This window comes from Nothobranchius furzeri, chromosome 7 (genome assembly GCF_043380555.1).
Source record: "Nothobranchius furzeri strain GRZ-AD chromosome 7, NfurGRZ-RIMD1, whole genome shotgun sequence".
Taxonomy (NCBI): domain Eukaryota; kingdom Metazoa; phylum Chordata; class Actinopteri; order Cyprinodontiformes; family Nothobranchiidae; genus Nothobranchius; species Nothobranchius furzeri.
Window position 1 is genome coordinate 79,559,437 of NC_091747.1, and position 11,701 is coordinate 79,571,137.

The 11,701-nt window shown below is 43.3% G+C and overlaps 1 protein-coding gene across 1 annotated transcript; it reads left to right on the forward strand.

The window, feature by feature from the left end:
- LOC107382429 (D(1) dopamine receptor) lies at nt 1-3,568 on the forward strand. The gene has a single exon (XM_015954562.3). It carries the CDS (start codon nt 349-351, stop codon nt 1,750-1,752), a length of 1,404 nt encoding a protein of 467 aa, XP_015810048.2. The 5' UTR covers nt 1-348; the 3' UTR covers nt 1,753-3,568.
- Nucleotides 3,569-11,701: the final 8,133 nt, after the last annotated feature.

The following is an 11,701-nucleotide window of genomic DNA, read 5'->3' on the forward strand; positions in this document are numbered from 1 at the left end:
CTCCTGTCAGGAAGGTTTGCCAGAACCAAAATGTAAACAGGTCATGGGATTTTGTTGAGAAAGTGGAAAATAACTAAAGATACTCAGAAATTATTCAATCCCAGTTTTAATCCGACCTGGTCAAGTGAAATGTGTCAAACTGGGGATCATAAACGGACTGATGTGAGTAGACGAGATGTGGGATTGCTCATGTGACCAACTTTCCTGAGCCCGGTGCGTCTTGGAACTGCGACCAGCATTTTCCATACAGATGTAAATCTGCAGCGCGCACACAGATGAGACCGATCTGCGCAGGATGCGCTCCCTCCTCTGTGAGGGGAAGATGAGAGTTTTTATCTGATAGGATTTATGTCCACTCACTTCAAGTGCGCTCGTGCGCACAGTCGGAAGATGAATAACACGACCGGTCCGGCGCTGGTCGCAGCGCGCAGCCGGGGAGAGCCACCTGCGCACCGAGCTCTAACGGGATGCGTCCTGGCACTGCTCATTATCTGGACGATTTTAGGGAACCTGACGGTGTGCGCCGCCGTTTATCGCTACCGCCACCTGCGTGCCAAAGTTACCAACATCTTCGTCGTGTCTCTTGCGTTATCGGACCTTCTGGTCGCTGTGTTGGTGATGCCGTGGAAAGCCGTGGCTGAGGTGGCCGGTTTCTGGCCGTTTGGGGTATTCTGTAAGACCTGGCTGGCCTGTGACATCATGTGCTCTACTGCTTCCATCCTGAACCTGTGTTTGATCAGCGTGGACCGGTACTGGGCCATCTCCAGCCCATTCTGCTATGAGAGGAGCATGAACACGAAGGTTGCTTTTGTGATGATCGGGGTGACGTGGACCGTGTCCGTTGTAATCTCCTTCGTTCCCGTGCAGCTGGACTGGCACCGCGCGGAGATCAGTGACACCGATGTGCAGCGTTTGGCTCCACGTGATGAGAGTAGTGACGGGAGCTGCGACTCAAGCCTGAGCCGCACTTACGCAATCTCCTCTTCCCTGATCAGCTTTTACATTCCCGTCATCATCATGATTGTTACCTACACCCGCATCTACCGGATCGCCCAGATGCAGATTCGGGTCATATCCTCCCTAGAGCGAGCGGCGGAGCACGCGCAAAGCTGCCGATCCCACATGCCTGAGCTTTTTCCGCACATGTGCTCAGAAATCGGTGCCAGCAGCTATCAGTCTCACATCAGTGTCCATCCGGACTCCCAGTGTCCCGACCGGTCACACCGGGAACTCAAAGTGTCCATCAGAAAAGAGACCAAAGTGCTGAAAACTCTGAGCATCATCATGGGCGTGTTTGTCTGCTGCTGGCTGCCGTTCTTCATCCTGAACTGCGCTCTGCCCTTTTGTACCGGACCAGGGGCCCCGGGGGCCCAGCGTGGCCCCTACTGCGTCAGCGAAAAAACCTTTGACGTGTTTGTGTGGATTGGTTGGAGTAACTCATCTCTTAACCCAGTTATTTACGCCTTCAACGCGGACTTCAGGGACGCCTTCCTGCGCCTGCTGCGCTGCAGGGGTCGGGGGTTCCTGTCCGCGGTGAGCGCAGCGGTGGAGACCATGATGGCGAGCAACGAGGTCGCGATCCAGCGGCGGGACAGCGCCCTGAAGGCCACCCTGGGCCTGTCCACCAGGGGAAGCCAGGACAGCGGGAACACCACGGTCACGGTGTGTTATCACAAAGGAGCCACAATGGAACAGGTGATGGACACCGAGGAGAGACATGATGAGGACAAGCTGACTCAGATACCCAAATAAACGCACAGACTGAGCTCCTCCAACAGGAAAGGCTTAAAATCAACCCCAAATATCACAGAACTTCAACTGTTTGCATTGAACTTATATGAGTGTCTGACTGGAAAAAGTAAAAACTCCAAAAACATTTAGTCAAGGTTTTCAAAGTTACCTTTCACAATTTCCCCATAAACCACTAAAAACATCCAAGTCAAAATAAACAGTGAAATTTTAAAATTTTAGATTAAATGTTTAGAATAAAATTCATTCATTCACTCATTCATTCATTCGTTCGCTCGTTCGTTCGTTCGTTCATTCATTCATAAGTTCAAAACATCTAGGGTCTCTCTGTAAATCAGAATTATAGTATACCAAAATAACAGCTGGACCGATCCCCCATCGTCCCTGAGTCTCTTTGATGGAGGATCATTTATCAACACGCAGAAACAAGCCAGACAGAAACATAAAGACCTAAATACGATAAAAAATACCACAAAATCCTACCATCAAAATATGTAGGTGAAGATTTCCTCATTTAAATATACTTTTTTGATTTGTTTAGATTTGATTCCAAATATTGGTCTAAATAAAAGATCTGGATCTAAATGTGGCTAAATTTAAAAAACATATTGATTTACAATCAGAGCTCCATACTTTCAGTTGTTCACAGTTTTTGTTTTACCAACAGTTCTAAATAGTTCAGATTTATTTGCATTTTTTAACAAATAGTTTCACATTTTCAGTGTAAAACCAGGCTCTCATCTCTAAACATCATGTTTGTGGACAACAACGTGAAGTCTTGTAAGAACATGATGTTGATGCCTTTTGTTTTATCCAAGTATGACTATGAATGCCTTGGAATGATCCACCCCAGACTACTGGACAACCCGTTCTACCTCCTGAGTCGCTGTCACACCTCCGCTGAAGTGTTTACGCTATCAGAACACAGCCGTGAGCCTGACCCTGTTACCTTGTCTCTTGAATTTGTGTCACCTCTCATGTAACAATGCTTTCTGATGCTCGAGGGTTTCAGGTTTATGCTGTGGTGAATTGTTCTTCATTCATGTTTTGTGTTTCTGCTCAAAAAAGGCCAAAGGTACCAGAGCAGGGAGCAGTTTTATTTCCAGCCTGAAAAGAAATATTGGATCTGCAGAGTCCCCAGGTCGGCCCTGAGCTCAGTGTTCATGTTTCAGATGGTAAATGTTCTTTATTGTGGTTCTGCTCCAGCCTTTCTTTTTAAAACCTTGAGCACATTGCTGAGCACATGACACCCAGTAACCTACTTTAGGAAACTCCTGACAGGTTGTTTGAGGCATAAGGTCACACTGGAGGAGCGTCGTTCTTCTTCACATTAAAACACAATTTCCTTGTTCCGGTGTTTGGAACCCTTATTTTCTTATTTTTACCAGTTTTATCTGATATAATAAACAAACAGTAATTACTTTTTCCAGCCATGTTACTCATGAGGCTCCTTTTTCCTTCACGTATGGCGACAGGCCAGAGTTGAGTTATTTCTGAGTCTACAAATGGGATTATATAAGTGACTCACATCAGCACTCATGGGTTGAGCATCTCGGTGGTGCAGTGTGCACTCTGTTTACCCCCTTTCTATACCCTGAAAGAGACAAACATGAATAATTTGTGCCTGAAGGTTGTTCCTGTGAAAGATGTCCAGACCAGTGAGAACATGGTGGCTTTTACTCTGACAACACTCAAAAACACTAGATTTGATTCCACAGAGAGGAGCAGGAGACCTCTGCTCTTCTTCGCTGCTCTGTGACAAACTTTCTATTATCATTCAGATATTCTGGATTAATGAGATCTAAGTGTTGGTGTAAAATATTTAGGATGATTATTTTTTTAACTCTAAACCAATAGATGAGTGTCCCCCCCCCCCCCCCCCCACACACACAGTTTTTCTTTTTCCTCATTAAATTGCTACATTTAAAGATGTACTGTATATGACCTTTTAAAACAAACAACTTTTATGCTTTACTATTAAAAAAACACCAAAACTTTAAAGTGCAGTACAAAAATATAATTTATAATGTCCAATACATCAGCCAGTGCTGACTAACCACTTTGGCACTTCCTGAAAAATATCAAACAACCCAGTGTTGCTCTTTGGTTCATTAATTAAAGAGACAATGTGTAGTTTTTATCATAAATTTCTGAAAATATCCATCAAATTGTTGTTGAAAATGAATGAAATCATGCCCAGTTGTTGAAAAATATTGGCAACTTTGTAACATATAACCATAAAAATCAGGTCCAAAATACACGGGAGCGGCTCTAAGTCTCTGGGCGACGCCATGTTAGATGCCATGTTTCCTTCTACAGAAGCCCATTAGGACAAAATGCATTTACTGATTTGTAACAATTTTTTGCAAAACTTTCGTCATTCTTAAATGTTGTTGTGTAACACATTTACCTCTTCACTTGTTGCCAGTGACGAAAAGGAGTCTTCCTCAAACAGTATTCCTGCTATTAAACAAGGTAATTCTTCGGTAACCTCATAAAAAGATATAAATAATGTATTTAAGCGATATTATGAAACATTATATGCATCCATGGTGACTGATGCTGAGAGCCAGGAAGGATATGATTATTTTTCTCTAAACTGAGTCTACCTAGATTGCTTCAGGAACAGGCAGAGTTGTTAGAGGGTCCAATAACAGAAGGAGAAATTAGAAAAGCGATTTCACTAATGAAAAGGGGGAAATCTCCAGGCTATGATGGCATTCCCGCCGAGTATTATCAAGAGTATATAGACATTCTTTCCCCGGTTTTAAAAAAAGTATTCCAAGAATCTTTAGAAAGAGGCCAACTCCCTACATTTAACGAAGCACTGATTTCTTTGATTCCAAAAAAAGACAGGGATAGTACAGATTCATCAAATTACAGGCCAATTAGTTTGTTGAACTCAGATTGTAAGATACTTACTAAGGTGTTAGCCCTGTGCTTACAACAAGTCCTTCCTAATATCATACACCTGAACCAGACAGGATCTATGAAAAACCGTTCTTCAGCGGATAATGTCAGGAAACTGCTGCATTTAATGTGGTTGAGTCAGTCAAAAGATGAGCCTGTAGCTGCCTTCTCCTTAGATGCAGAGAAGGCGTTTGATAAAGTTGAATGGGGTTTTCTTTTTTCTGTTTTATCAAACTTTGGATTTGGGTCACAATTCATAAATTGGGTTAAAATATTGTATAAAGAGCCGAGGGCGGCAGTTATAACCAACAGAATTATTTCACCTTTTTTCGGGTTGTCACGTGGGACCCGACAGGGGTGTTCTCTCAGTCCTCTATTATTCATTATATTTATAGAAACGGTAGCTGTGAATATTAGGTCAAATAGTGATATTAAAGGTATAAGAACGGGCCAAGTTGAACACAAATTACTTCTTTATGCAGACGATATTGTAGCAACGATAACTAATCCACTTACATCTTTACCACATTTAATGGACACTCTAAAATCCTACTCAAAAGTTTCTGGATATACAATTAATTGGTCCAAGTCTGAGGCTATGCCATTGTCGGGTCTGTGCTATTCACATATGGTGGAGAAATTTAAATTTAAATGGACACCTAAAGGCATGAAATATTTGGGGATGAAATTATGCCAAGAGCTAGGTGAACTGCTGCCTTCACTAAATTTGAACCCAGTGTTGTCAAAAGTTAAAACAAAATTTGAAAAGTGGGAGGCATTAAAATTGACTTTGTGGGGCAAAATTAATATTATTAAAACGATTATAGCACCCCAGCTCAATTATATGCTCATGATGCTACCTATTTCTATTCATCAGGACTTTTTTAAAAGGTATGAAAATTTGGTTAAACATTTCTTGTGGGAGGGTAAAAGAGCAAGAATAAAAATGGAGAAATTGTATGCCCCCAGAGAGAAAGGTGGATTGGGACTTTTGGACCCAAAGCTCTATTACCTATCATTTGAGATGGCAAAATTAGTTAAATACTGGGAGGAAGATAAAGAAAAACAAGAATGGTTAAATATTGAATTTGAAATCTGTTCACCATTTGATCCAAAACACAAATTGTCTCAAAAAATAAATACAACTAATCCGGTTATTATTCACTCTTGTGAGGTTTGGTCAAAGGTACATAAAATGTTGAAGCTTTCACATTATGTCCAGAAGTATGCGTCTCTTTGGAACAACCCTGCTATGTGTATTGGTAAAGTACCGGTGTTTTGGGGACAGTGGCACTCACGTGGTATATGGAATATTGGAGATCTGTATAAAGATGGAAACTTTATGTCTTACGAGGATCTAACCCGTACTTACAAATTGCAAGGTAAAGGACATTTTTGGAAATACCTCCAAATGAGACATTGTGTGACTTCTAAATTTAAGGAAGTTCCTGAGAATGATATTTTAGGTTATATTAAAATGCCACATGATCGCCACACTGCTTCAGTGTTTTATAAATTGTTTAATAATGGTTTAAGTGGGGAGTCTTTAGGCAGTAAACTACTTTGGCAGCGGGACTTAGAAACAGAATACACGAATGAAAAATGGCTAAATATCTTATCAGACAGTGGTAAATATGTGAAAGAGGCTAGAAGTAAATTATACAGTACAAGGTGTTGCATAGATACTACCATACTCCTACCAGGTTACATAGAATGAAACTAATGCCAAGTTATTTGTGTTGGAAATGTAACAGTGAAATAGGGACATATCTACATTGTTTTTGGGAATGCTCTATGGTTTTACCCTTTTGGACTGATGTCCTGGAAATCCTGGGTGCTTGGTCTGGCATAGAAGTCCCTCAGACCCCGGATCTATGCTTAATGGGAGACAGATCCCAAATACCAAATGTTTCAAGAGGAACCTTCCGCATCATTACGGTCAGACTAGTTACAGCATCCAGGATTATATTAAGACATTGGAAGACTAAAGTGCACCCTGGGACTGATGAATGGATTGCGGCGATGGCGGAAACAGCTGCTTATGAGGCCATGCTCAGCAACCTGAAAGGGGACAAGGACACAGACTGGAACAGCTTTTGGGGAACATTGAAAAATGTTACAAAAAACTTTGAAATCTAATGCCTCACTGCCTGGTTTTGGATTCCTAACTGACCCTGAATTAAGTATGGCTACTGATCTATGTAGCTGTGATAGCTGAAACCGCAACTCTTAAGAGTCGTTGGTACCCTGGAAGAGAAAGGGGGGGGGGGGGGGGGGGTGCACAAGCCTATGTGTTTTCTTTTGTTTTTGTATGCTATAAAAAGATTTGAAAATAATAAAAACTTTAATTATAAAAAAAAGAAGGCTCTTCCTTAATCTTGTCCGCGTGTCATGTTCCTGGGCAGAGGTGAGTCACACCTTCTCCTCTCACCAGACTCTAAGCTAATTCTCCACAGGTGAGGAGCAGGGGGAGCAGCAGCTGCGGGAGATTTCCCAATCAGGGACGTGGGTTCAAAAGGAGGATGGAGACATCACTTTGCCGGATGATTGCACCAGTTTAGGTAGCACCAGCCTTTGACCTTGATCAAGTTTGTTCGTGTTTTTGACTCGTGTTTGACCATTGGATTTATGACCTCGGATTGTGTTTTTGGATTACGATTTGGATTATCCCTCACGCCTGGTTTTTGTTCCACGCAGGATCCTCTCCTCATCTCCTCACCCTCGCTGTCTTAATTCCCTGGATAACACACATCACATCCCATCCTCCTCCGCTGCTCCTATTTGGCTTCCCTCTGCTACCTCGCCTCTCCTGGACTTCTCACCCTCTGCCCAATGTCCTTCCTGGCTTCCTCATCATCTCATCAACCTGAGCACTTCAGAGACTCGAGCCATATTGCTCAACTCACAGGACTTCCCTGTGCGGTTTCAGTTCCCGTTTTTATAATAAAGACATTTTACTTTACTGCTTTGGACTACGTGTGTTGATTCTGCATGTCTTGGGTTAGACACTTACCTCGAGCCATGACAGAATCATCCGGCCACGCATCTAATCCAGCGGAATCAGCACTCGCGGATCTGGCTACCCGGATGTCCCAACAAGAGCAGACACTTCCCGTCCTCATGGAGCAGCTGAATATCACCAACCAACGTTATCAACGTTTGGAGACCGTCCTGCAGCAGCTTCAGGAACAGCTCTCCTCTACAGCCTCGGGTTCCGTCCCCGTTCCAGCGACAGCCGCCGCTCCGGCGTTCGGAACAGAACCACACGCACACGTCTCGGGAGGTGTGGTTTCAACTGGACCGGAGGCGCTCGGCTCTCCGGAAATCACCCACTTCCGTTCGGCTCCTCCTCGACAATGCCCGACCTTCTCCGGTGAATTTGAGGATTGCTTTGGGTTTCTGCTACAGTGCCGTCTAGCGTTTGAAGACTCCCCGAGGTCTTTTCCTACTGACTCAATGAAGATCTCATTTATTGTTGGACTTCTTAGAGGCAAGGCACTTCGGTGGGTGGAGGCTAAGAGTAGAAATCCTAATTTCCTGTCTGGTTCTTACCCAGACTTTCTGGAGGATTTTAAACTGACTTTTTGCAGTTCCGAGACCACCACTGACATCAGAAAAAGACTGTTGCACCTCTCGCAGGGAAGAAGGTCAGTGGCTGACATGTCTCTGGAGTTTAGGACCTTGGCTGCAATGACATCATGGGGAGACGATGCCCTTAAAGCAGCATTCATCGAAGCTCTGAACGATCGGGTAAAGAATCAGCTGGCTCTTTGCCCCGAGCCATCAACCCTGGACGGACTGATCTCATTATGCATCTCTATCGACAAGTGACATAGGGAGCTTCAGAAGACACCATTCAGGGATCTGTCACCACCTGCAGCACATCGTCCATCCAATAGGTCTCCTCCTCTGGACTCACCCGAGGAGCCCATGCAGGTGGGACGTACCCACCTTACTCCGGAGGAGCGCCAACATCGTTACAGTAAAGGTTTGTGCCTTTATTGTGGAAAACCAGGACACATGGTGCACACCTGCCCTGCGGCGTCAAAAGGGCATGCCCACCAGTAGTTCTGGGAGTTCTGGTGGGCAGTCATTCAGGTAAAGAAACCTCCCGTTTTCTTATTGACTGTAATTTGACTGTTAACAGTCGTTGCCACCAGACAACTGCTCTAGTAGACTCAGGATGTGAACAGTCATTGGTGGACCCGCAACTGGTGCGGGATTGGGGACTGTTTACTGATCCACTGCCGGAACCTTTAACGGTGTCCTCCCTGGATGGGAGGCCCCTGGCCACAATCACCCACCTGTTGGGGTTATTAGGAGCGAACAATTTGTAAGCTTTAACTTACTTTTGGATTCTTCAATAAATTCTGTAAATATGGGAATATTTACTGATTTATTAATTAATTAAGATATTCTTAGATATACGGGGCACCATTTCCCTTTAACCGGGGAAAAATTGAATCCAAAACTCTTATCAGTCTTTCTTGAAGTTCGTAGAATCCTTGGAGCAGAGACTTCTCTTCAACACAACAAAGCTACTGGAGATGAAAATCTGAATTTTATAACGTTTAATTAACAATTTGTCAAATGAATAAACAGTGGCATAAATGAATAATAACCATGTGATATAATAAAAGGATGTATATTCAAAATAATGTTCAGGGTGTTTTGTGTGTATGTATGTGTAGGGTTGTCACGGTAACCGGTATAGCGGTAAACCCCGGTAAAAAAGTTGACAATAAAAATAACCGTCCAGTTTTTAAAAAACTATATTATCTCGGTGGGTTTACCGTGGCCGCGGTTTCGGCGCGATGACCCTTACCAGCCACCGTCGCTTCAGCTGAAGTTCCCGCGGCGCGCACACACACTTTTTAGTTTGCAACGGCACCAAAACTTTGAAGCTGGAATAATGGCCGAAGGAGGAGACGGCAGCGCCCAGGACATCCATCAGCCCTCAAAGAAGACTAAATCGGAAGTATGGGCATATTTGGGATTTCTGAAAAATGCTGAGGGACAGTTAATAGAAGACTGCTATCCCGTTTGCAGAACGTGCAGGAAACAAGTGTCTGCAAAAGGTAACACTTCGAATCTAATGGCACATCTGTGTGACGATCACCCACGTCTCTACAGCCAGTGCAAGGTAAGATAACATTAGCATTTTAGCTTAAATGCATGACGTGAGGACTTTTGGTTGAGGGAGAATGCAACGAGTCACTATATACTGCAGCCTCAGCGTCCTCTGCCAGCATTTAAACCGTGTCACGGACACCCTGTTGCTGGATGAAGCATCTTATTTGTTGATGATGAAGAGAAATATACAATTAGTTCCTTGTCATTGATTTGTTTACTTATTCAATGCCATTCATACTTGAACATTTGGATTTGATTACATAGTGTAGTAGTTATTTTAGTAATTTGTTTAAAGTGGCTATTTGTTTTAAATACATATTTTTTAAGGTTGGCTTGTACAGTGCTCAAGTCAAGTGTGGACTGGAGTTTTAGATTTTCATTTTGATAATGAAGAAAACAAGTATATGAGAAAACAAGTGGTGTTTCTTTGATTTGTTTACATATTGTTTATGTTTTGAATGTTTGGATTTGTATAATTTAAACCTGCACTACTGTAACATGTTCCAGAAAAAGAAGCTATTTGTTCCTTTACTTGTGAAAAGTTGCACTTTTGCTAAGGCTTTGTGTTATTCTAGGTTTAATAAACATTGTTAAACCTTTTCAAAACTATTTCAGTTTGGGTAGAACAGGACTATCAATGCTTTCTGAACATATGCAACACCGTTTAAAAAATACCGCGATAATACCGAAAACCGTGATAATTTTGGTCACAATAACCGTGAGGTTAAATTTTCATACCGTGACAACCCTATGTATGTGTGTGTGTTTCTAAAATGGAGTCTGTATGCAAGATGGCTGACCCCTTTGTCTGGCTAAAGTGTGGGTGGCAACTTGCACTTTAACTTCCAAAGCACTTAGAATCAGTAGTAACTTAACCTTAAATCACTCAAAACATTTCAAAGGATCATGAAACAACACAAAAGATTAATCACAAGTGAATATCTTTTAGTTCATCAGCCTGGCCATGGCCGAAAACATTTAAAGATACCAAACAATGATCAATAAGCAGTTTATTTATTCAAAATGACCCGGCGGACGTGTTTTGGGAGCGAAAAAGGAAGACACGAAGCTACTTTTTAAGCAATAGCGCGGTTTTATTGCTTATTCTGGACTATAGAGGAAACGGGAGGAGAAAAGGAGAGAGAAAAATGAGTTTTCTGATCACCAGAAGAGCAAGGCGTCCCTCACTGTTTTGATTTGACGGTTCTCCGTGTTTCTCCGCAGTTTTCAGCGTCATCCGTCGGTTTGATGCTTTCTCCGTTGTTTGGCTCCACAAGTGTTTCTCCACGGGCTGGACACAAAGAGAACGAAGTTTCTTTTGGGCTGAGTTTGACAACTTACAGCGTCTCTGAGAGCTGGATGGAGCTCCGCTCGTTCCCAGTCAGGTCCCGATGGAGTTGGAGTGGTTTCCAGCCGTTGCGTGGCTCAATCTTGGGCACTTAGAGCTTCCGCGTGCTCAAGTTGTCGGAGCGTTCGACAAGCGTGTCCTTACCGCCAGGTATCCTGGGCAAAAGAACGAGGTTTCTTTGTCTCATTCATGATTTATAGTCTTTGAAGTCGCGGGAAAGCTGTCCAAGCTCCCGCCTCCCGCAGATCGTGTTTCTGGTATTAGGCGGTGACGTCATCACAATGCTTCCGTGTGCAAAGCATCATGGGAAATGAAGTTTCTTGGCGCTGATGTGATTATTTGCTTTTCAGAGCAATTTAAGCACAGTCATTTTGGAGAAAATCACTGCATAGTAATTTCCTCATGAGGTCAGACCCTCAACACACCGGACCCAACCACTCCAGCTCCAGGTCTCAGGTAACCACACGGAGATGATCTCATTATTTGTGTTTCCCTCCCCGCAGAACCAAGTAGTTCTAGGCCATTCCTGGCTTAGGGTACACAACCCGTGTTTGGACTGGA

Bases quoted from the DNA above. Each gene is read 5' to 3' on its own strand.
- LOC107382429 (XM_015954562.3), top strand. From the start codon at position 349: ATGTCCACTCACTTCAAGTGCGCTCGTGCGCACAGTCGGAAGATGAAT.